This window comes from Sardina pilchardus, chromosome 8, assembly GCF_963854185.1.
Source record: "Sardina pilchardus chromosome 8, fSarPil1.1, whole genome shotgun sequence".
Lineage (NCBI taxonomy): Eukaryota > Metazoa > Chordata > Actinopteri > Clupeiformes > Clupeidae > Sardina > Sardina pilchardus.
Window position 1 is genome coordinate 2,296,230 of NC_085001.1, and position 27,316 is coordinate 2,323,545.

At 40.9% G+C, this 27,316-nt stretch overlaps 1 protein-coding gene and 1 long non-coding RNA gene across 2 annotated transcripts; one reads left to right on the forward strand and one right to left on the reverse strand.

The window, feature by feature from the left end:
* Window positions 1-2,219: 2,219 nt before the first annotated feature.
* On the forward strand, window positions 2,220-12,644 carry LOC134088378 (uncharacterized). Its single transcript, XR_009939964.1, has 3 exons — window positions 2,220-2,454; window positions 3,044-3,148; window positions 12,497-12,644. It is a non-coding gene; the product is annotated as an uncharacterized LOC134088378 (long non-coding RNA).
* Window positions 12,645-19,077: 6,433 nt separating this feature from the next.
* On the reverse strand, window positions 19,078-22,569 carry LOC134088376 (major histocompatibility complex class I-related gene protein-like). The gene is made up of 5 exons (XM_062542314.1): window positions 22,248-22,569; window positions 21,346-21,624; window positions 20,623-20,907; window positions 20,136-20,264; window positions 19,078-19,549 (listed from the first exon to the last, which is right to left on the reverse strand). The coding sequence occupies exons 1-5, from the start codon at window positions 22,519-22,521 to the stop codon at window positions 19,479-19,481; spliced, it is 1,038 nt and encodes a 345-aa protein (XP_062398298.1). The 5' UTR covers window positions 22,522-22,569; the 3' UTR covers window positions 19,078-19,478.
* Window positions 22,570-27,316: the final 4,747 nt, after the last annotated feature.

Below are 27,316 nucleotides of genomic sequence, written 5' to 3' on the forward strand. Positions count from 1 at the left end.
AATGAGTTAATGAGAAGTTATGTAAACTGTACAAGATATATGGTTGCTTTTACAACGTAGATAAATAAATACCTTTTTAATGTTCATGGCTTCTTTGTGTAAGCACAGGCAATAACCATAGTATATTGGTTATAATTAAACAAAGTCAATGGTAGGTTGTTTCCATATGGTACTAATATATTAGTCAAATTTAACCAATGAGATTACTCAATATATTATACTATTTGATTTGAAGTACAGTAGACTATCCATGCTCAGTAGTCATCAAATGTGAATAAACTGGAGACATTTTGGATGGAAGAATAGTTCAAAATACCTGGAACCAGAATTCAGGGACTTACAGTATCTGTAGCTATCTGTAGCACAAAAACAATGTATCTACAAACTAAATGGAATGGATAAGAAGAGTGTGTGCAATATAGCTTGGTGTCTGTCTTGTTTTGTGTATTGATTGGTTTGTGTCTACCTGTCTATTGAATGGTGCTGGCCGCCAGGTAGGCTATATGTTCCCCCTTCAAATGTATAGTATGTGTTTTATTTATTTAAAATAAATGCTTGTAAATCATACCATTTTCCTCATGAAGACTGTTTATGTAAACCTAAAGGACTTTTAAGAATGACAAGGAAGATTGTTGTTAAGATGAAAATGGTTTGTAATCTATGGTGGTAACATTCATTCATCTTTGAAAATGCCTTATTTTTCAATATAGGATTATAGGCACAATATGCACTTTAATCTACCAAATGTCAAGTCTGATAAAATGATTCTTAAAGGGGTCTAAGTAAAGATCCTTCACACTAAAAATCCTTGCCATTTGTTTTGACAAATAAGGTTTGTAAGTAATTATCTCAAATAATCAGAAAGACGTGGTGAACTAAGGTGGAAAAAACACTTACATTATATTTTTTGTAATTTCTTGTTGCAAACTTGTAGAATTCAGTTGACTACTTCAACATCTGATTTACTTTATCAGTGCAAAAATCTGCTGCAGACACATGAAATTGGCGCATGCGCATTTTGTTTATCAATGGGATTTCACGTGCGCTTGATTCGGCTAGGGATTTGGCAGACTTCACACAGACAAACAACATTTGAAACTATCTTTCGAAAACGAACGACTACATACTTAAACGTAAGTAAAACATTTAATCAAACTATACAGTATTCATTGTTTTAAATGACAGTCTTGAACATTCCGTGTCGTGCTGATTAATTATGATTAAGAAATAATCATTTGACTAGCCAAATTCTGTTAATAACTAGCCATAGTTAGCTATGTCTAGTTGTTAGCCATAACTCAACTCTTTATACAACTCAACTAATGGTAATACTAGCTTGATATGTTGTGGTAAGATTTAATCTTTTGTCACTGACTGTTTCCCTAATGAACATGTTGTTCCTAAAACATTCACTCATGCAACAACGGAGGCGTTTCTGTAGCTTTGTATGCTAGCTAGCATCTGGTAACGTAAGGTAACTGTGTTGAACGTTATTAGACATCAATAGAGCCATATATGGTCGTGCTAGTCAGTGACAACTGCCACTATGTGGTTGACGGGATGAAGCACGGAGTGTGCAGGACTGGACCGCACGCAGGTTACATGTTGTTTGAGGGATAACTTTGTTGATGATTACCTTTTGAAGCATTTGGAATACTTTTATCTGGGACAGTGTTCAGCTCTGCAGTCGAACTTGCTATTTGAACAGAGGAACGACCGATGATGGGCTACATTTGTGGCAATAGCCGAATGCAACATTGATATACTTTCAGTTGTTTATACTTTTACTCGATTACAGAAATATAAGTTGTCCTCTTGTCTCAGTCCTAGAGTGATGCAGTCCACCTTTCTCTTTGCCATCAAGATGTTGTGGAGGTTGATTCCCATATCAGAGAAATTAGTCAAATATGGCCTGCTCTGTTTCTCAATGATGAGGCAAGTATTAATGTATTTCTCTGCATGTCTGTGTATATCTATTTGTCTATCTATGTATTTTTTGCACATTGTTTATAAGCTTAAAGGAAATATCTGGTCATGGTCAAGTGCATAGGCAATAGAACAGGAACATTTGATCAGGTTATCTGCAAATGTTACAAAATTCATATACTTTCAATGTTTTCAGTAAGCAAATCAAACCAGCACAATTTAAATAGCTCAACAAGTGTTTTCTCTCAATTTGACACAAGTTGACACCAAAAAAGAACTAGTGCAGTCTCACACTTATTCAACACCTTCATAACAAGTGTCTTTCATATTTGGAAGAGCACATATGTGTTTTAACCTGTTGCAAATGCATCTTAGCTCATTCCTAATGGGCAATGGCCTCCAATCCTCTCTTAGGACTCCCTAAGTATTTTAATGAATCCATCTTCCCCTACACATGCTGCATGTTTTCCAGAGGAAGCAAAGATGCCATATTGCATCACCGAGCCATCATCATTCAACACAAGTCAGGTATTTGGCAGTCAGTGTATGCCCAATTTTTCCCCTCTAGACTTACTGCCGTTTCATCGGCATAAACAGAACAGAACCCACAACTGTATGCTGTAATTGAGTCTCATGAAGTATATAAGTATATATCCTTTTTTGATCCCGTGAGGGAAATTCGTTCTCTGCATTTAACCCAATTTAACCGAATTAGTGAACACACATAGCACAGCGAGGTGGGTTAGGTGCCTTGCTCAAGGGCACTTCAGCCGTGGACTGGTCGGGGATGGAACCGCAACCCTCCGGTCACAAGCTCGAAGCCCTAACCAGTAGGCCACGGCTGTCCACAAGCATAGGCTGTAAACTGCATCATGTATGAATTAAGAGTAAAAATTACAATGGCTTTGTAATACTTTAGCAGTTGGTCTGCTATTTAGTATATGTTGTACCAAGTGTTCTTGTTCTTTTTCCTGCTGATAGTACAGTGACCATCTCAACCTAAACCAACAAATTTCCCGTGGGAAATTTCCTGTAACTGATGCAGTCTATAGCTAAATTAAACAACAATTGGGAATTGTGTCAAATATTGTCATTCTTTCTGTATCTCCATCTACAGTATGTGCAGGTGGCAGATATCACAGCACATAGGAGAAGGATAGCCCTGGAAGGACTGCCGCTTTTCTTCAGGGAAGAGTCTACATGCCTTTTCAGGAAATGCCTGGTAAATGCTAGTTTTGTTTCATTGTGGCCTACCAGGCCTATGTCAAAAGCAGCCTTGGGTAAAGCTGGGAAAGATTAAACACACGGTTTCCACACCGTGGTAATCAACCGTGATAATTATGATATTTGAAATGAAAGCGGTAATTGTTATCGTCAACATTTTTAATCATTGTTTACCGTTACACCGGTAATCGTTACTTGGGGGTTTAAAGTTCTGATTTCTTTACTTGTGTAGATTTTTTTAAGTTAATACATTTCATGTCAGTAGTCCAGTCAGACATAACTGTTGAAAAAAATGTGACATGTACAATACTTATTTTCACTGCTGTATATCACTGATTCTTGAGATTAGGGACAAAAGTGCTTTTGAAAAGTGACCAACACAAAATCTATACTACATTAATTTGAACTGGATATCTTCATAAACACATGTCTCATCCATCATACCATGAAAAGACACAGGTTTTTTATTAAACCATTTTTTATAAAAATTGACATTTACTCACTTAGGAACTTAACATTTGTCAACTCCGTCAGACACATGAAAATATGTTTTTTTGTGTGTTTGATCAATTCAACAACACTGTAAAGTTTGTATGTGTGTAGAAATGGTGTGCCTTAGCAAGGTTTAGTGAAAAATTGCATTGCATACACTTTTAATATAATTTTACATTGTTTTGGAGTGAGCCTTTTAAAATTATCTTAATTTAGTTGACTATTTTTTCATTTTTAATATATACAGTCAGTGTTTTTGTGCACATAAGACACTGATGCATGTAGATACATTGGTGTTTTAATGTATGAACACACTCAATTGAAAAAAAGAAGCATACATTTTTTTATATAAATGAAAAACCTCCATCTTACGGTGTTGACACACAACTGACGGTGTTGACAAACTAATCGAGAATCGAACTAATTAAAGATATTTACCTAGTTTTGACATGGCAAAGGGAGAGAGTATCAAGGGAAAGGGTATCTACAGGGCCTCAGGCAGGTAAGTTCTTTGATTTGCTTCTATTTCTTTCAGCAAGTAAGTAAATACATAGATAGAGTTTTATCGGCCATTTCTGCCTTCAATGTAGAGCCAAGTATTAGATATTTTTATATAGTAGTTATATAATAGTGATGGGCAAGCTACTTAAAAGATGTAGTGAGCTAAGCTACCAGTTACTCTATAATAAATGCAAGGTAAGTTATAACTTTCGCAAAAGTAGTGTACTACATCAGAAACTACGGAATTTATGTAATTTACAGAAGCTATGTAATTTACAAAACAATGAACATCAACCAATAAAGCTTCATGGCAAGTCAGTCACCTAGCCAGCATAATCAGCATAACAAATGCAGTAACTTAATTACCTTGAATTTCACATGTGGGCTATAACATATGTTCAGTTCAAAAACGATAACCAAAACCAATTTGAGAAAAACAGGCTCCACTTAATAGTGAAGAGAAGATAGGGTCTACTGAGAGAGTGTGCATACAGTATGTTGCCCACGGAGAGTGTGCATATGTAGCCCACATTAGATTTTGTCATTTCTTAAGTCAGGATAAACGGCAAGCTAACTTTTTACTACAAGTCAAGCTTTTAACTCTAAGCTTCACCTCTTGATTATCCTAGTTACATTCTACTTGGCTGAAATGTTGGTGCTGTATTTAAAAGTACAATTACCCATTCAGTTTATCTTTACCATGAGCAAGTTAAAACTAATGCAACCAATTTTGACAGCCTATTTCATAGACTTTGCTTAACAAAACCACTACCACCAACATCTTAGTACATCAAGTACAATTGTGTTGCTTCATCTCTGGCTTGGAAAATTAGTTTGTCTTTCAAGTTTATACAGAATATACTGTAGCCTAAATGATACATTTATGGGTGGCCAGAAAGAAGCTCTACTGTGAGCTCCACAGATGCTCTGGAAAATGTAGCTTCTGTAAAAGCTACTGCACTACACAGTAAAGCAAAATAGCTAATCTATTGAAAAATGATCTGCTTCAGAAAATAGTTACGCCATCAAGCTACTGAGAAATGTAGTTAAGCTAGTAGCTTCACTACAAGTAGTGAAGATACTGCCCATCACTGATAGTTTGTCTAACCTGCGGGAATTGGGTATTGGACAAGAGATGGTGAACATGCCTATGCTCTATAAAGTCCATAACATCAGGGGCTATGACATTTCCGGAGCTCCTTGGCCTGGCTTGCTAGGTGGGGCCAAGCTGTCCCAGTCAGTTTCAAAGTCTTTTACTGGACAGAAACAGACATCTCTCCTCCCATATTTGAGAACTGCAGGGCCTAGGGGTCATGTCAACCCATTCCATAACCACTCATTTAATGTTTAGCGCCACCTAGTCAAAACTGCATGAAATGTGAAGTGTAGGACCTTGATGACACCCTCTGAATGTAGGCCACATTTTCTGTAATTTGGTTCATGGGGGACCATACAATAAATTCATATGTGTATGTGTCACATTTAGTGACTGTACACTATGCACACGCATACACACACACACACACACACACACACACACACACACATATAAAGATACATGCACACACATGCAGGCACACACACGCACACACACTTACAGACAGGCAGACACACACAAACACACACACACACACACACACACACACACAAACATAAACACACACACACATGCACATACTGTACATACACACACAAACATGCACGTACACACACACACACACACACACACACACACACACACACACACACACAAACACACGCACAGACACACATGTACACACAGACACACACACATGCACATACATACATACACACAGGTACGCACACACACTCACAAACATGCATGGACACACACACACACACGCATAAAAACAAAGACACACACAGTACATACACACAGGTACGCACTCACTCACAAACATGCATGTACACAAACACACACACGCATAAACACAAAGACACAGACATACACACCCAGTAGACAGGCAGGCGTACGAACGCACACATGGACCTGCACGCACACACACGTAAACACATTCTCGCACGCATGCACAAACACACCCGTACGCACACACACACACACACACACACCATTACCCACACACACTCACAAGTGAACATACACATACACACACACACACACACACAGACACAAAACACACACAAGTGCAGGTAAGCAGACACACACACACACACACACACACACACACACACACACACACACACACACATCCCATTACCCCCGCCACACACACACATACACACAAGCGAAAGCTCACATTCAGAGAAGCACACATACACAAAAGCAAGCACACACATGCATACATACACATTTACATACATAAAAGTTGCAGTAGGGGATGGAGTAGGAGATGGAAACAAATTGACAAGTGTGATTTATTTTTGCGGAGAGATCGTGCAGGACTGAGTGGTGGTCATATTGTGTACCGCGATGCGGTACATCTAGTTAAAGTTATTATTTGGCATTTGGGTATATTAGATATTTCTGAAGTCAATCAACATGCATACTTTTCAGTATTATCATGTTTTGCAGTTGTTATACGTTACTTAATGAGTATTTGGGAGCACTTTTCCACTCCATCAGCTTACATGTCAACACCGTCAGACAAAATATCTGACAGAGTTGACGCCTGATGGAGTTGACAAAACAACATGTTTTTTTAACTTACTCATGTGTAGTAGATGGTAGCCGTTTTGATTTTCCTCAGTTGCTAGCTGCCACTAAACTCAACCAAAATACCAACATTTATTTCAAACTTCTTGATTGAATTCATCCCTACTTTGAAGACAGTGTTGACACAAAAAAGCTGTGACCACAAGGTTTTCAACTTGTTTGCTGAATATTTTTTTTTTTTTTTAACTAGCGAGACCATGTGTTGGACTGCTGCATCCATCAACAGAAAGAAGTCTAAGGGGGTCCTCAGGGTTAAAGCTGACCAAAATATGCCTGATTTATTTTGAATTTGAAAAATATCTGACGGAGTTGACAGAAATTGAGGACAGATTTTGAAAGGCTGTTGTTAATGTATAAAATAACGTAATGTTCACTTCAAGTATTTTGTGATATTTTAGTAAGTCATCCAATTAACCTCATAGTCATAATTGTGCATTCTGGGCATTTTAAACACTTTATTTTTGTAGTTTGATTCTGTCACCTTTACGGAGGACGAGTTCATTTGCATGGGCTTTCATTGTACAGTGCCTGTATTTTATGAATTTACTATGAAATAATATAAATATATACAAAACTAAGGGTCTAAACATACACAAATCTTTCATATCCATCTTTTAAAGCCTTTTTAAATTATATGATTTATTGTTTTTTAAGGAAAATTGCAACATTTTGATGGGGGACGTCTTTTGTCCCTTATCTCAAGAATCAGTGATATACGTAAGGGATAATGTATAGATTATCGGGAAAATAAGGACCGACAGGGCGAACCGGACCCTGACGCTCACCTGTCTTGACTCACATATGAACTTCAGTCACATCCCATCCTTAATCCATAGGGTTTATTATGATGTCAGTCCACTCTTTGCAGCTATAACAGCTTCAACTCTTAGACTTTCCACAAAGTTTAGGTGTGTGTTTCTGGGAGTTTTTGACAATTCTTTCAGTGGCACATTTGTGAGGTCACACACTGATGTTGGACGAGGCGACTGGCTCTCAGTATCCACATTAATTCATCCCAAAAGTGTTCTATCGGGTTGAGGTCAGGACTCTGTGCAGGACAGTCAAGTTCATCCCCACCAAACTCTGTCATTCATGCCTTTATCTATCTATCTATCTTTGTGCATCAGTGCACAAAGCAAGGTCCATAGTCATGTTGGAACAGGAAGGGGCCGTCCCTGAGCTGGGCTTGGTCCCTTAGTTCCAGTGAAAGGAACTCTGAATGCTTCAGCATTAACCAAGAGATTTTGGACAATTCCATGCTCCTAACTTTGTGGGAAATTTGGGGATGGCCACTACTTGTTCCAACATGCCCGTGCACCAGTGCAAGGTCCATAAATACATGGATGACAGAGTTTGGTGTGGATGAACTTGACTGGCCTGCATAAAGTTCTGACCTCAACCCAATAGAACACCTTTGGGATGAATTAGGATGAATACTGAGAGCCAGTCACCTCATCCAACATCAATGTGTGACCTCACAAATGCACTTCTGAAAGAATGGTCAACAAATCCCAGAAACACACTCCTAACCTTATGGGAAGACTTCACAGAACAGTTGAAGCTGTTATAACTGCAAAGGGTGGACTGATGTCATCATAAACCCTATGGATTAAAGGGATATTCCACCATTTTTGGAAATAAGCTAATTTTTCACCTCCCCTCGAGCAAAACAATTCATATTTACCTTTTTCCCGTTCATCCAGCCATTCTGTGAGTCTGGCGATACAACTTTTAGCTTCAGCCTAGCATAGCTTGGAACTACATGGAACTACACTCTCATCTGGCGTAATAATCAAGGGAAGTTGCAAACGTACCATGGGCGCAGTGATATCTGAAAATAGTCCCCATAGGCAACAAGCAGTAGTAGTGCGTGATATCACTGTGCCCATGGTACGTTTGCAACTTCCCTTGATTATTACTCCAGATGAGAGTGTAGTTCCATGTCAAATCAGCCTAGAAAAATGGCAGGTTTCATTTTCAGTTGGTCTTATTGCACTCTAACTTGAGAAGAGACACGTTTTAAATGGGAAAATTACCGGAAATCTTAGTTACTTTTAAGCATGATGCTAGCAGGCGAGAAGCTAATGGTCTAATCCGATTCAATGATCTATGCCAGGCTGAAGCTAAAAGTTGTATCGCCAGACTCACAGAATGGCTGGATGAACGGGAAAAAGGGAAATATCGATCGTTTTGCTCAAGGGGAGGTGGAAAATATTTCCAAAAATGGCGGAATATTCCTTTAAGGATGGGATGTGACCGAAGTTCATATGTGAGTCAAGACAGGTGAGCGAATGCTTTTGCCAATATAGTGTATTTCTTGTATACCTTATACACCTTGTCATTCGGTGGTATTATTTTTATTATTATTATTTAATTTTCTAAATTCTTGAGTAAATGAGAGATCTGGGGCCTCATGTACAAAGACTTGCATGGAATTCTTACTACAACATTGCGTACGCGAAAATCTGGAAAGAAGCGTACGCACAAAAAAATTCAGATGTATGAAACCATGCGTACGCAGCAATCCACGCAGCTTTCCTTTGTACATCCCAAATAACGTGAAATTAAGCGCACATGCATGAGCATTATACTCCACCCCCTCTCCTCCCTCAATCACACTCATTTTGATATGCTAACTAGAAGGCCACTCGAAAACTCAGACCTCCGCGAAGGCAAAACGCCTTATCCCACAATATTAATAAGAGAAAAAAATCATTTGTGGATCCATCCGTTCTTGAACCTGCTACAAAATGTAATAATTTATATAATCAAATCGAAAAAGTATTAAACGTTTATTACCAGCGATTGCGAGGTAGAAGTGCTCTTATCAGACAACATGGTAAAGACAGTAGCCTACGTCTTTATCATCTGTAATTAATAACAAAAAAAAAACAGTAGAGGCAGAGCGTGGCAGTGGCTACAAGGGTCAGAGACCGTGGCAGATTCATTGGTCAGTCTGCAAGTGACAAGGTTCACATAACGCGGTTTGTTGGGCATTTCAAGCATTACAAAATAACTGCAATAATTAAAAGGTAATTAAATCACACGTGTCCGAGTAAGAACACGCATCGCGCACCCATAGTAAGTTTATCCACGCTTTGCCACGACGATTTCTGGATCATATTCCTATATTTTGCACAAGTGTTACAACAATAATGTGAATGCTTACTCGAGGAAAGTCAAAGTAGCCTATGCAGTCAGTCAGGGAAATTGCTTCAATTCGCACTAAGCTATTCACGCGGATCATCTTGTCCCATTTGTTTTTTGTTTTACTGAAAACTGTCGGAAATATGTTAAAACACCCGGAAAATGTTTTAGACATGGACATATGCGTGAAGCCGACCACATTCATCACAGATTTCGAGGAAGGAAAGCTCTTCGAAATCTGAAATGTTTGATAAGCAAGTGAATAATCATGTATGGAACTAAATATAGGCATTATCTCTATACGTTTCACATTAGGCTACCTAATTCTTGATATCCTCTGATAAGACTACAGTTTTAATTGCAGATATAAGCTGTTGCATAGTTTGGTACTATTAACGCATGTTGCATGGCCAATTATCTAGAAACATATGCCTATTTCGAAGTGCTATTTTTAATATGCTGTGCAAATAAAGGCCTTGATTCGTGATCAACTAATGTTGTTGCGCTGCATTGCCTCTATGTGTCGCCAACTGACGATACACACTGGAAATGTGCGTACGCCAGGCATGAAGCTTGCGTGGAGGACCGCACATTCTCACATTCAAGTCAGTCTTTGTACATCCGGACGTGAGCGTGAGACTTAGAGTACGCAGCATTTTTGTGCGTACGCAAGCTTTGTACATGAGGCCCCAGGTGTGTTAAAACGTGATTATACGTTGTTTTGCCTCAGCCCTCTTTTTAAATGTTGGAAATGTCATTATACTGTCAACGAAGAGTGGGACTTCTTTGAGCTAGCCTGGCACGCCGTCCCAGTGACGTAACACCTTCGGCTTTTGCTGTCGCTGGTCTGGTCAACTGCTAATCGGGAAGGATTTCTGAGTTCCCGAAATCTGCGGAACTGTCCCCTTTGGTCGAGAACCAATCAACTTTGAGCAGTGGCTCTGGGTAGAGGCGTGTTCAAGGCAGAGGAAAGAGTGTTGTTGTTGGTTTAAACTCGGCAAACCGCTTTCTGACATCGACCAGTAGCAAATCAAGGCACTTAAAGGAGGCGGGTCAACCAGCGCTTGGAGAAACCGTGTTAGCACAGGCCCTTGGTCAGACTAAAGTCTCGCAGAGCCTTTGAAAGTCGATGGTAATCAGGCTAACTTTGAGCCTTTCTGTAGCCCCTTTCACATTCAGAAACGATACATTAGCGTTTAAGAAATAGCGGGTTCAGGGGATTTCGCAATGTGAAAGGTAGACGTGTTCTGGTCCCGGGGTTGTCTGAAGCCGGTTTCAGAGGCGAGTTATGGGAGGCGTTGCCTAGCAGCACGTCACACGCAATTTGGGAGTGAACAATGACGTTAAGCATGCCTTGGACGTCGGAGATAAACTGATAAACACAACTGTCATGCTAGTTCTACGTGGTTTAGCTTCCAAATGATGGCGGGCCACTTGTTATGTTATTTGAATGCCAAATGAGGTCCTTTTGTCTGTCGAAGTCATATTTCAGTGTGCTGAGTCCTGAACAACTTCTGCTCTGACAGTTAGCTCGTTGGCTAGCTATCATTAGGCAAACTTTCTAAAAAGACGCAGCAGACGGTTTTGGTAACCTAGCAACAATAAACACTTGACCGAAGTGCTGAGAAAAGGAGATTCAGGGCACTCTCAGCATAAAAAACGTGATTGTTGGACACACATATATCTATGGACACAGCAGCTAAAGTTATCCTAGTCTCTTGTGTGTTTCCTGTATTTTAACCTCCTGCCTGGCCAAATACGTCATCAGTCACACACCCCTAATAGCGGGGTTGACCTCTGTTCCTTTCATATTCAACACGGCTCGGCTCTGATACTACCCCCCGAGACGGGTTGGATTGCCGAGGCGGGTTGACTCCCCACCCCGTGTCGTCAATGTGAAAGGAACAGCCTTAACGTTAAATTCGGCTGATTTAGCGTTAAATTCGGTGAATGTGAAAGGGGCTTGTGGTTTAAAACAGCGATTTGGCTATTTAGCTACAACTAGGAGGCGGTCTTCTCCGGCCTGCCTGAACGTCTGCTTGAAATTCTGCTCCCCGGCAAACTGCATTCCAAATTATTATGCATATGCAGTCTTTGTTCATTTTCCAGAATAGTCTATAGCTACACCGGCATTCTCTTTTAACATAGACAGCCAAATTTGCCTTTAGATATATTTCATAATTTTATGAAAATGGCTTGGAATACTGCTCTGACATTCTGCAGGACAGGAGTACATGATTTAAAAATAAATAAATGAATACAACTTGAAACCATCAAGAAATTCTGTAGTTGTCCAGTTGACAGTGGAATGATGTTCCTCCAACGTGCAGATAACGACCCCAGTGGTGCTTACTATAAAAGTAGTATAAGAATGTAGAAACCATGTAATGCCAATGTAATGTCATCAAGTGTTATTACATGTTCATGATGATGTGTCATGTTAGTGACAGGTTCATGTCACTCTGTCGAAAACCTCAAGTAAAGCGTTGCTATTTTTTAACACCCATTCAGATGCTGTGAGGAGAGTTGGATTTGTTGGTGAGATGCCACAGGCATCTAATGTTGAAAAAGAAATTAAGTCATGGCTACGAAACGCGAGAGACCAGGGTGGCGGACGACGGCAGAGGTTACTACAGCAAAACAGAAACCCTGATGCTAACGTGAGCTAAGGGGGGGGGGGGGGGGGGGCAAATGTAACAAATGTATTGCGGAGGTGTACTGTATTTGTTATTTGTTATTGCTGGGGGGAACACATGTTATACCTTTGTTATTTATTTATTTATTTATTTATTTCATATACAGTGCCCTCCATAAGTATTTGAACACATGCTAAAGTTGAGTATAAAGAGGAATATAAAATCATCTTTTGGAAATTAATTACATGTCTTACTGTAAATACAAAAATGAGGAAATATCCAACAATTAAGGACACCAATTTTCTATGTTAATGAATAATGTATCGTAAATAGATAAATGTTTTCCTTAAAATACAGGCGTCATAAGTATTTGAACCCCTATGTGTTAAATTCCCATAGAGGCAGGCAGGTTTTTATTATTTCATGGATCCAGGATACTATGCACCCTAAAAAAGTTCCCTTGGCCTTTGCAATTAAGGGGGTATTCACACCTGCCTTGTTTAGTTCGATTAAAACGAACTCAAGTTCGTTTCTTGCTTGGTTCGGACCTTTTTGACTGGTGTGAATACAATCACTCGAACTCTAGTGCGGACCAAACAAGCGGACCGAGACCCAGCTGAGGAGGTGGTCTCGGAGCGGTTCCTATCGAACCCTGGTGCGGTTCGTTTATGGTGTGAAAGCAGACCGACCTCGATCCGACCCAGTTACAGAAATCTACCTTTTTTGGATTTGACGAGCTCCCGTAGTTTTTGCGCATTATGGGAAATGTAGGATAGCTCCGTGACGCACAACAGCTGTAAGCAGCAGTGGGCTAACGCTTTTTTGCCAACAATAATTTGATTTTGCATCTCCTACCCGTTCCGTCTTCCGGAAGCCTGCTGTTAGCATGTTGGACACACATGAGAGCTCTTCTCAGCTGTTTTGTTGCACGTCTTCGTCGTTGCCAAATTACGAGCATGATATTGTTAAACTTGCATCAAACGGTCTTGACGCTCAAGCACTTCTGCAAAGCTGTAACTGTATAAACTATATTGCTAGGATAATAACGAGTACAGTACGCAAACATAGTATTGACGTGGGCCAACTTTGACTTTGGCTTCCTATTCTTCACCCCACCTACACGTTTACCAGCCAATGGTTGAACGATCTTAGTACATGTGCTTTTGTTTATAAATTCTGGTCCGGTTGCAATTAATCACGGTGTGAAAGCGAACCGCACTAAAAATGAAAAAAAGAAAAAAAAATTGGTCCGGACCAAATACGTGAACTAACGGACCTTCCTGGTGTGAATACACCCTAAAATAACCCCACATCCTTACATACCCTTCACCATCCCTAGAGATTGGCATGGTGTTTTTTCAGTTAGTCTATTAGCTGGTTTCATGCTCATTGAGCTCAATGAAAATCAAACCAGGTAGTAGGCTAATTGAAAAAAAAAAAAAAAAAAAGAAGCACCATACCAATCTTTAGGTTAAGTGAAGGGTATGTGATGATGTGGGGCTGTCTGCCTCATGAGAATTTAACACATGGTTGATTCCGTGTCAAATCAGGACACTTTCGGATCTCATTGTCACAGATTTGCATTTTGTCCATGCTCAGGGTGGGAAACGAAAAAGAAACATTTGCATAAGACAAGTCAAATTGGTGTTTTTAAAAAGAGGAGGTAATGCAGATTAAAGAAAAAAATATTTTAAAAATCTGCTCTGAATATGAGATCCAACATTATTTTTCAAACTTGTGAGGTCTGCTGTTCAGTCCCTGATGGAATTTCTTTCTTCTTTTTCTGAGAGTGTTTCTACTGATCTCAAAAAGGGGGGAAAAAATCAACAGCCTATGTTGAGTAAAAATATGTCTTCTGTAAGTCTAAACAGAGCCCAGCCAAGAACTCCAATAAAATGTTGATCAACTTTGAGGGACTGCTATGACCATCCAGGATGATCCAGACCACTCGTGGTGATTTTACTGCATGCTATTCCAATTTATGCACCAGCGTCCAAAATTTGAGCCTCCTACAAATTCTAGTTCTTGAGCAATGAGCTTATGAACTTTGACAAACAAAAGAGGCAGAGCAAAATTGACACCCCCCTCCCCCCGTAAAACTGTCTAACTTGGAAAGTATTGATCTTAGCACAAAAACATTTTACAGAGTGTCTCCTGGGTAACATAGGTACAAATGGTATTTTTTTTCCAGATTTTTTTGAGACGCAAGTGCGTGCGCTCTGGTTGATTTGACGTGGAATGACCCTCTTGTGTTTTGACTTATTGAATCTCCTTTACTGTAATAGGCCAGTCAATCTAGCTCAAAAAAGGGCCAAAACTTAAACTAATTGCAATAGTAATGGTTCATACTTTTTATTGATCCTTAAACCCTCCTGCATCACATATTAAAAATCTACCCATTTATATTTAGTGGAACATACTTTTATTCAAGGTCAAAGGTAGCAATTTCCCATGCATTTTGCCATTGGGATTTACTACAGGTGAAATGGGTAAAATGTTAAACTATAGATATCAAATTGAAACTTTCACAGTTGTTTACTCACATTAAAGGAGAATTCCGGTGTGAAATTGAGCTTAACTGTACCGAAACATGTTAAGGTGTACTCACACGTGTTTTAGACGCACTTTCACTCACCCCCAGCATTCCGAACTCCTCCGTTTTCAGCCTAGCTTACAGTAGGCTTGAGTCTATTAGATTGGGCATTACGTAGCCTATGCAGCTAAATCGCTATTTTTAAACCATTAAAAAGGTTCCAAGTAACTCCACACTGCATTGGTTGACTTCTGAGGGTCCTGACATTTAAAACGAGATACTTAGAACTTTGGAAGTGCACAGGAAGTTTATTAAAAAAGACTGTTTATTCAAGCAGTACCTTCATAGAATCTCTCCGCTGGGCGCCATCTTGTGGTGAAGTCGCGATAAGTCGACTGACGAGCACAAACGAACAGGAAAGACAGGGGGACATATTGCAAACATTTTGAGCTTTGTTACTCATCATGCTCATGTAGACAGTATAACTATATATTTCCTATGGAATTACTTTAGCAATATGTTCCACTGTCCTTCCTGTTCGTTCGTGCTCGTCAGTCGGCTTATCGCGACTTGATTCCAAGATGGCGCCCAGCGGAGAGATTCTATGAAGGCACTGCTTGTAAACAGTCTTCTTTTTAATAAACTTCCTGTGCATTTCCAAAGTTCTCAGTATCTCGTTTTAAATGTCAGGACCCTCAGAAGTCTACCAATGCAGTGTGGAGTTACTTGGAACCTTTTTAATGGTTTAAAAATAGCGATTTAGCTGCATAGGCTACGTAATGCCCAATCTAATAGATTCAAGCCTACTGTAAGCTAGGCTGAAAACGGAGGAGTTCGGAATGCTGGGGGTGAGTGAAAGTGCGTCTAAAACACGTGTGAGTACACCTTAACATGTTTCGGTACAGTTAAGCTCAATTTCACACCGGAATTCTCCTTTAAGGCTAATATTTTTTGTATTGCAAGTTTTCTGAAATGTGATGTTTATATATGCAAATGAGACCAGTTTTACCTAAATATGCAATAATTTGCATATATTTCTAGAAAACTAAATCTGAACAATAGGTACAGTCAGCTTCAAAATAATTGCTGCATTTGCTTAATAATTGCTGGCCTATTGGACAGCCAATGGGCTAGGGCCGGCCCTGTAGCAGGCGAGAAGCTAATGGTCTAATCCGATTCAATGATCTATGCTAGGCTGAAGCTAAAAGTTGTATCGCCAGACTCACAGAATGGCTTGATGAACGGGAACAAGGTAAATATCGATTGTTTTGCTCGAGGGGAGGTGGAAAATGAGCGTATTTCCAAAAATGGCGGAATATCCCTTTAAGATCAATTTCCAAAAGATGATTTTATTTTCCTCTTTTTAGGCAACTTTAGCATATGTTCAAATACTTATGGAGGGCACTGTATATATTTCATGACCATTAAAGTGATTTAATATTGAAGGTTTCATATGTATTTATTTATATTTTAAAGCTAATACTTGTCTCAGGTGATTTCATATTAAATGTTTAGAGATATAGTGTGTATATTAACGCAATAAACTTACATTTCTTTGAATTCTGGACTATTGTAATTTTCTTTTTAACAGTTATGCAAGGCAAGTTTACTTATATAGCACATTTCATACACAGAGGCAGTTCAATGTGTTTAACAAAGATGAATGAATAAACTTTAAAAGAAATAAAATACAAACATGGAGGGGAAAAACAATAACAATGCTGAGTATGGGCCTAGAGAGGGCAATGTGGGCTGCCCATGCGTGGCCATTACAGGGCCCACGCTTTTGAGCGTGGGCCTAGAGAGGGCTTAGGGCTAGATGAGGGCAGCCCATAGGGGCCTGTGCGGGCCTAGTTAGGGCTATTAGGGCCAAGTGAGGGCTGCCCCTGCGGGGCCAGCACTGCGGGCCCAGCGCTTTGCCGATGAGCAAGCCCTCAGGGGCCCACCGTGGGCAGCCCGCTAGGGGCCCCAGCGGCAGCCCACAGTGAGCCTACAAGGGGCCCGCGCGGGCTTGCTTGCTGGGTTCCGAACTCCTCCTTTTTCAGCCTAGCTTGCAGTAGGCTTGAATCTATTAGATTGGGCATTACGTAGCCTATGCAGCTAAATCGCTATTTTTAAACCATTAAAACGGTTCCAGGTAACTCCACACTGCATTGGTAGACTTCTGAGGGTCCTGACAATTAAAACGAGATACTGAGAACTTTGGAAATGCACAGGAAGTTTATTTAAAAAAGACTGTTTACAAGCAGTGCCTTCATAGAATCTCTCCGCATGTAATAATTGACTACTTCCGGAAAACATTCAAAACACCCATCCAAACTTGACTAATAATTTGACTGCTTTCTGAAAACATCCAAGTAAAAAACTAAACCGCTCACAAAAAGTAAGGAAACTTGACTTTGGCCCATTATATCTCCCCTTTAGTAATACCAACCAGTAAAGTGTTTCACATCATTTTTATCATGGATTTGTCACCTTTACAATGTGTAGCTTGTAAGCATATAGGGAAATCATGGAATGAGCAACAGAAGCAAATGTAAGTAGTGCCAACGAAAAATGTGCCAGGTTGGTGACCAGCATGAGAAGAAGGTGCCAAGCTGTTGTGGCTGCATATGGATCCTCTACACGCTACTGAGGACCCTGACACTGAGTATAAAATGAACGAATGTATGCCTAACATGTTTTGTTTTCCTCATTTCTGTGGGAGAGTGCAATCGTCAATGTTTGAAGTAACAAAGGTGAATTCCAACAGCATAACAGGCCATTTTGGCACATTTTTCGTTGGCACTACTTACACGTTTGCTTGTGTTGCTCATTCCATGGGAGCCCAATGCTTACGAGCTGTACCTCATTGTAAAGGTGACTAATAAACGATGAAAATGATATGAAACACTTTTGATTGGTATTGTATTAAAGTATGGGCCAAAGTATATTAAATAATGGGCCAAAGTCAAGTTCACCTACTTTTTGTGAGCAGTTTATAACTCATTTCATTTCACTACTTTATAAAGATACAAAGATATGCAAATGCTGCGGTGCGATGGGACATAATGGAACATCAGCAGCACTTGTACAGTGTCCAGGGAAATACAGGGAAATGCAGGGGCAACAGATGAGAGGACACTGGTGTTCAGGGCAACAGATGAGAGGACACTGGTGTTCAGGGAAATGCAGGGGCAACAGATGAGAGGACACTGGTGTTCAGAGAAGTGCAGGGGCAACAGATGAGAGGACACTGGTGTTCAGGGCAACAGATGAGAGGACACTGGTGTTCAGGGAAATGCAGGGGCAACAGATGAGAGGACTCTGGTGTTCAGGGTAATGCAGGGGCAACAGATGAGAGGACTCTGGTGTTCAGGGGCAACAGATGAGAGGACACTGGTGTTCAGGGTAATGCAGGGGCAACAGATGAGAGGACTCTGGTGTTCAGGGGCAACAGATGTGAGGACACTGGTGTTCAGGGTAATGCAGGGGCAACAGAGGAGAGGACACTGGTGTTCAGGGGAGTGCAGGGGCAACAGATGAGAGGACACTGGTGTTCAGGGTAATGCAGGGGCAACAGATGAGAGGACACTGGTGTTCAGGGGCAACAGATGAGAGGACACTGGTGTTCAGGGGCAACAGAGGAGAGGACACTGGTGTTCAGGGCAACAGATGAGAGGACACTGGTGTTCAGGGCAATGCAGGGGCAACAGATGAGAGGACACTGGTGTTCAGGGGCAACAGATGAGAGGACACTGCTGTTCAGGGAAATGCAGGGGCAACAGATGAGAGGACACTGGTGTTCAGGGGCAACAGATGAGAGGACACTGCTGTTCAGGGAAATGCAGGGGCAACAGATGAGAGGACACTGGTGTTCAGCACCACACCTGCAGTCCAGTTTGACCCATTTGTCTCAGCCCCCCCCCCCCCAAGCAGCACTCTCTCCTCTGGTATCTCCAGGACACTGGCATGGATGGGATGGTTATGGTACCCTCTCCTGTTAGGACACTGGGACGGTTATGTCACCTCTGCTGCTAGTGGGACGGTTATGTCGCCTCTGCTGCTAGTGGGACGGTTATGTCGCCTCTCCTGTTAGTGGGACGGTTATGTCGCCTCTGCTGCTAGTGGGACGGTTATGTCGCCTCTGCTGCTAGTGGGACGGTTATGTCGCCTCTCCTGTTAGGACACTGGGATGGTTATGTCGCCTCTGCTGCTAGTGGGATGGTTGTGGCCCCCTCTCCTGTTGATAGTGGGACGGTTATGTCGCCTCTGCTGCTAGTGGGGTGCTTGTGGCCCCCTCCCCTCTGTGGGCTGGACACCGTGGGCTGGGATCGGGACCCCCTCAGTTGCCTCCAGCTCCCCTTGCCTCCCTCCGTAGGGGGACTCCGGTCTGGTCGGGGGAGGGTCTGGGCCCTGAGGAGGAGAGGAAAGTCTTCACTCGAATGACCAGTTTCATAACCTGTAGACCGTTTGGGTACATTATTGGTGCTTGTTGCATATGGAGTACGATGGAAATTTTCAGAAAAATTGGGAATTGCACAATGTTGACAAAGTAGAGGTTTGTTATTTCCAATCAGAGGTTGTCTTACCACTGAGTCCCTTCCTGTGATATTCCACATCCCAGCCTTACCACTGAGTCCTTTCCTGTGTTACTCCACATCCCAGCCTTACCACTGAGTCCCTTCCTGTGTTATTGCACATCCCAGCCTTACCACTGAGTCCCTTCCTGTGTTATTGCACATCCCAGCCTTACCACTGAGTCCCTTCCTGTGTTACTCAACATCCCAGCCTTACCACTGAGTCCCTTCCTGTGATATTACACATCCCAGCCTTACCACTGAGTCCCTTCCTGTGATATTATACATCCCAGCCTTACCACTGAGTCCTTTCCTGTGTTATTCCACATCCCAGCCTTACCACTGAGTCCTTTCCTGTGTTATTCCACATCCCAGCCTTACCACTGAGTCCTTTCCTGTGTTATTACACATCCCAGCCTTACCACTGAGTCCGTTCGTGCGTCTCCTCCTGTGTACGGTGAAGGCAGTAATGGCTCCGGCCACACTGATGAACACCATCAGAGCAGTCCCACAGATCAACACCAACTCCATAAAGGGTGTACAGCCAGGCACTAGACATCAGTAATAACATCATATTTTACCACTACAAAGACAATACATTCCTGGTTGCACATTTTTTCAGTTGCAGCATTTTGGTCAACTGTTGTTGTGTGTAAAAGTGCTATATGTGCTAAAAGTGTGAGGAAGGCAGAGTGCCGAAATGCGTCTGTGGAATAAATGGTGATTATTTATGCACAGTGCGGCCTTTTTCCTGTTTTTCAATTGTAGCTTATAATTTGGTCAGCACTCTAAAAATAATATAACTCTTGAGTGAACCCTGCTCCTACCCTTACATGAACTTTCATTGACAAATAAAGGCCAGACATTTCTGATCTATTTGAACATTGCCCACTTGGTTATGTGCATTACCTAAATGAATGGTCAGTTTGTCAAGGGTGTGTTCACTCATACAGGAGTACTGGTGTTTCTCTCTTAGTTCCTCTGCGCTGACCTCCAGGCTCTTCCTCATCTGGTACGTCTCATCTCCATTAGGTAGCAGCTCCCCCCCAGTGACCTGGTGGTCAGACATAGACTGGCCGTCTCTGAGCAGGGTCAGGTTAGAGTGACGCGGGTAGAAACCAGTGGCCAGGCAGGTCACTTTGGCCCCACTAGAGTCTGGAAGTGTATTCTGGAGGAATTCCACTGAAGGTCTCACTGATAAACAAAAGTAAATAAATAAAGCACAAAGAAACACATCTTGTGGGCAGAAATATTGTATACGTATAGCTAATCTGTGCTTAATGTTGGCAGATGCTAGTTTGTGCTTGTTTGAAACACCCATTGAGAGGACAAATGTTCAACAGATGAATGTTTGATCTTGTCTGTTATTCTATGAGATCCTGCACACCAAAAGTGCATGTCTCTCTTCCGTGTGCCATTAACATCTCTATGCCACTGCACACACCTCACCAATATGCTTTTAAAGGGACACTGGGGTCAGTTATGATGTTGCCGATACAATGCTGAAAGACTGCCCTCTAGTGGAGTAAATCATTTATAAAATGTGAACATATTCAGGAGATGCTCTTGTGGAACATGTTGCTGTCTCCTCTCTACTGTAGGCTACATGTAGTGTAGGTGCTGTTGAGTTACCTGCTACCATCTCCTTTCTCTTTGTGCGCAGAACATTCTTGAGAGTTGTAATGCATATAGGGAGGTAATGTTTCGTAATCAGCATTTGAAGATGATCTCTTCTCTGCTGGTCCCACAGGTCCCTCCATAGACCTTCTGATTCAACACTCAGAGTGTTGTTCTGTGCGTTAAAGGTGAGTTCCTCTTCAGTCACTCCCTCCAAAGCATCCCCGGCTCCTACTGCACCCACAGTCTCATCAAGCAATTCACAGCTAGATAACCTCTGGACAACAAGCACTCCTGCAATTCAAGGCAATTATTAATTATTTGGGATTTTGGCTTGATATTGTATTTACTATTTACCCTTACTGGAGCATAGAATATGCAAGTTAATATTAACAGTGAGTTGAAAACATTATGTTTTCTAATGCAAATACATGTAGCCTACTGTGTGTTATGGACACATTTGACAATCACTCTGAATGTTTATCTGAAATTAGCAAGTTATGGGGAGTAGCAATTGCAAACGGGATTCTCCTACAACAGCTGTTACGTTTATGAACATGTATGTGTTTTTTGTTATTTTTTGTAGTAGTTCTTTGTGCAACTTTTAACATCACCTCATATTTCTTGATTTAATTTGATTTGTATTGTTGTTGTTGTTGTTGCTGCTGCTGCTGTTGTTGTACCCCTGCCAAGTTTCTCCCTGGTGTCTCTTTGCCCCTCAAATGTCCTTATTGTCAACTCATATCTGCCTCAACTGTAAAGCACGTTGGGTCACTGTTGTTTTAAATGCTGTATGAATAAAGTGAGTTGACATTGAGCAATACCAGTTGTGCACAAACACCTAGCTGCTACCACAACCAATTCTGACCACAAACCAGATTGTTGAAGAGGCGGCAGATTAATTAGCAGTCACATACCTTGTGTGATGTTTCTCCGGCTTCTTGCAAACAAAGCCATGTCTTTCAAAGCGTCGTAGTCCCATTTAAATACATGGTCAGCATTCTTTTGTTCTTGTTCTTCATGTTCAGATTTATAATTTCTATAGATGATCTTCACGTTTGAATCATAGTACATCAGCTGGATGTCATTCAATGCCACCACCACACTGTACTCTGGAAACGGTGTATATCCAATGATGTATGTTGACAAAGCAAATAAAATGTGAGATCCTATGAGTGGAGAGACGACCATTTTGAGGGTTTTCTGCCCCCCAGATCTACACTTTAATGGAGCAGAGTAGCTCTAATCCCTGCTGAAATCAATCTGTGAACTTGTGTCATCTTTCATCTGACCGGTGTGACAGATTTCATGGGCAAAGGGGTTTGTATACAAAACAGCTAAAAAAAAACATTCTCACAGTTGAAGGTTCTGTTTTAATCGAGTGGAGAGGCCAACTGAACCTGTTTTACTGGAAAAGCAAGGAGGAATCCAACAACCTGAGACGAGTTGATAGTGGTTTTCTGAAAACAGAGCAGGCACAGGCTTATCTCCTTATGAGGGAAGCATCCAGGATACATGCTATTATATATATATCATAGTATTACAAACTCAGCTAAATTAAAAGTCTGAATCAGGAATTGTATTTGTAACAAGTTATAGATAGATAGACAGATAGACAGATACATGTAGATCGATTATATAGATTTCAAGGTCCCAGTATCTTAATATACAGTACCACACACAGCATGCTGTATATACAGTACAGTACACTACAATGTAAACAGGTAGAATGATAAAATAACAAATCCATAAAAAGAACAGTAAAATATACTAAAGATACTAAAACAAGGATCCACATGAATGCAAGTCCAACAACGCAACAGTGCAGCGTTAAAGTATAGCGACCAACAATAAATATGGACAATAAATGAGCATAGCAATATAAAAGTTATAGTATAATTATATAGACAATATAAAAGAAAGTAAACATAAGAATAATAGCAGCAGTGCAAGGAGAGGATTGAAGTAAAAGGGTCAGGAGACAGGGAGCCAGTGGATGGTGAGAAAATGTTTGCTGTATGTGACAAAAAAAGTTTTAGCTTAGAAACCACATAATATTAACCTGACTTTCGCCAGATCCTGTAGTTCGCTGTCTGCTTCACACAAGGATCTGGGACTCCTCGATAGGAGATGTATTTCTGAAGGCGGGTCCTTGTAAAACATCCTCGCATGTGATTCGATAAACCACTTGCCTGTTATCTTGAATGACGTGCTAGGCTTCTTCAAGCTCTTGCCAAACCCGGTCGGAAGAAGAGTAAAAACATCCTTGCCACCAATAAATGTCTTCAAAACTATTCTCTGTTAATCTTTTAAAGAATGAATACTCGATAGATTCGACAAAACGGTTGAAATAGCAGAATCAATGTCAGCACAAGACTCCTCGCTGCGTGCCGCCATTGTTATTTGAATCAAACACTCGCTTCGGCGCTCCTGATTGGTTGCTTATTTTTTGATCACTGGCCCAGGGGTTTGGATTGCCCTCGCGTCCAGACCCTTGTGTGGAGCTCAGCGAAACGCCTCTGGTGGAGCATGGCGGAACTACAAGGGTCTGGCGAGAGTCAGGCTAACATAATATTGCTTGTATGTGACAAAAACAGTTTTAGCTTAGAAACCACATAATATTGCTTAGAGCAGCAGTTGCCAAACTTTCTTTCCCATGTACCACCTTCTACATCCTGACTCTACTCGCGTACCCCCACCATCCGACACATTAAAAAGTAACACATTCTATTAACACATTCCAGGTATCATGTTTACAGTAATAAGCTGCCTTCATGAAGACGTAGCCTACTATAGAGTTTACAAATGATTTCCTTTAATGTCATGTTTCCATATCATTACAACTCAATTCAAAATGATTTATTTATTCATGAATTGATCACAGAATATTTGACAAGTTAATTTTTAAATTTAGTTAAAGTTAAAGTTAAATGACCAATGGTGTGTGTACCATAGTTTGGGAATCCCTGGCTTACGGGCAATTCCATATCAGTTGGTCCATACCATGGTCCTCAGTTTTTCCTGATTTTTGGTCCAAATGTTCCTCCATGTCTCATTAGAAGACATATTCTAAGGGATCAATAAAGAGTGAAAATGGGATAGAAATTTTTTATCCTGTTAACAGGATGGCATTCCGATCCCTCAAACAGAAAAAATGGGTTTACACCCCATATTGTCCTTCGAAGACGTTCATAAAAATCAAACCAACTCCTCCTTCATTACTTTAAAAAAATATATGGGTTTGTTTCAATGAATAAGTCTTCAATGGTGGGAAGGACTGTAATTCCATTGTGATATTGGACAACTAAACAGGGTACTGCCCCAGTGTTCAAATTTTTAGAAAATAATATGGTAGCCTTAGGAGAGGAGAGGGGTTTAAAAAAAAAAGTGGTGCTCATTAAATACAGGAATTTTCAGCCTTTTTTTAGGACATGTCTATCCACATTTGAAGAGTCATATCTCAGAAACTAAACAAGATACCAAGCTAAAATGTTGGTTCCCTTCTAATGAGACATGGAGGAACATTTGGACCAAATATCAGGAAAAACTGAGGACCATGGTGTCGGACCTGGCTGTTCCAACTGATATGGAATTGCCCTTACAGCACCTTGAACTTCGTCATGTCAGACAGACTTGTACGGATTTATTTGGACAGGCTGAATAAATGAATTAATTATATGTTTTTAATAATATATACAACAAATGTGTGTACACATTTGGTGAACATTTAGATATTGACTGTAGCATACTGAAGGCCTATTCTTGAGCATTTATTTGTAAGTGTGTACAGTACTGTATGTATGTGAGTGTTTGCATTCCTCCTTGTCCTCCCACAGAATGAACTGAGGAGGGCAGTCAAAACCAACACTAATCAGACTATGCCACGTTACACACACACACACACACACACACACACACACACACACACACACACACACACACACAAATGCTGTATGTGTTCTGCATATCAACAACAAACAACAACGTTCATATCACAAATACAAGGTATTACAGGGAGTTAAAAAGAAGCTATAACATCAAAGTGGAGCAATACCTCAGAACAATGGAGAGGAAATCGTACACATATATCCTGGGATTGTCCAAAGCCATCAGAATACAGGCAAAATGCACAATGGGAAAATCTTTTCTATGGATGTGCCGTTAGAACCATCACACATATTAGGAATATTGCCAGATGATCTTGATGGACATAGCCAAACATGTCTAGAGTTCTCCTTCTGCAAATAAAGTAATACGTAAGAGCCAAGAGCATTCTGGCTGAAGCCACACCCTCCCACAATGACACAATGGAGGGAAAGAATTCAAGATGTTTACTGCATGGAATATACTGTAACATTCCATGCAATGAGACAGTTTACCATTAACCGGTACATTTAATGTTGACTGCTATAGGCCATGCACAGCCACGCCACCAGAACACTTTTACATGCTCAAATAGGAGCTCCAACTCACACACATCCTCTCGTTATCTCACACACGTTTTACCCCCAAAACACACACATATTACCCCCAGACGGGAGAGGTACCCCAACCACTGGCTCAGGTAACAGAGCCTATCAGAAACATCTAACACATTAACTGTCCCGACATAACTTTCAAGAACTATTATTATTATTGGGGGCCAAGCAGCGAAGCTGCGAAGGCACCCATTGTGTTTCTATGTTTTCTTACTATTATTATTATTATAAACTATTATACCTCTGCCATTGGAGTCAATGGCAGCCCATAGAACCGACTGGTGAAAAGTTGTGAAATTTGGCACACTGATTGGGGACAGTCCAATAATTAATTTCACCAAGTTTCATGTCGGCACCTCATATGCTCTAGCGCCACCAACAGGTCAAAGTTGGACATGCGTTCACGCACGTAACTTTTCAACCCTTGGGCCAATTTTCAAAAACCAGGTATCTTTGGAATCCTTGGACCAGCCCGAGTTCAACGCACCCTGTGACGTCATTTTCCGCCATGATGGATTTTCCGCCATTTTGGATTTCATCAAAAACACTTAAAAGATTATATCGGTCACAACTTTTGTCTCATCGACACCAAACTTGACACAGAGTATCCTCAGACCATGCCTTATTTAGCTCGTGCTTTGTTTCTTCGGAACTTTAACCGTTGGCCCATAACAGCCAATCGAAACTCGCTGCGAAGCCGCCAAACAGGAAGTGGGCTCATATCTCAGCAACCCTTGCACACATCAAAGCCAAACTTAGTACATGGACTCAACACCCCATTACACGGAGGCTCAAGAAATTTGGTGACCTTTGACCTCTAGGGGGCGCTGCAATTAGCAAAAAAGCATTTTGGCTTGTAGCTGTTGATGTGTTTGAAATCTAAACTTGCTACTGGTGCCTGGCTATACTGTTGAAGGTCCTTAGGATGACCCAGCTCAATTTGTGACATCAACCTATTTTATTCGGCCGCCATACTGGATTTAATCAAAACCCCTTAAACATTTCCACAGGTCACAAAATTTATCCGATCTGCACCAAACTTCACACGGATGATCTTCAGCCCAAATGTAACATAGGCCTGGCTTTTCGGAAGGATATCTTAAACCGTTCGCCAACAACAGCCAATCGAAATTGGCGGCGAAGCTGCCAAACAGGAAGTGAGCTCGCATCTCGGCCATTCTTGGGTTGTTTGACATCAAAATTCTTGTGACTGCTTAAAACTATATACCTGATGTAACAGCATTGAGTTACCGTGGCAACTCTGGCCTTTTTGTCCTGCCTGCTTGGCCCCCACATTGCTGCTTGCAGCTATATTTATCATTATTATTATTATTTCAAATGTAACATTCATCCATGCTGTGTACAGAAATAAGACAATGTGCAAGTGGATAGGCATGCCTCAAAATTGGAAGTTCTTGGTTACCAATAAGATCTGGTTCACCTGGATAAACCAGTTACCTCACTGCACTCTTATAGCTGTTGAAATCGAAAGAACTTACAAACTTACA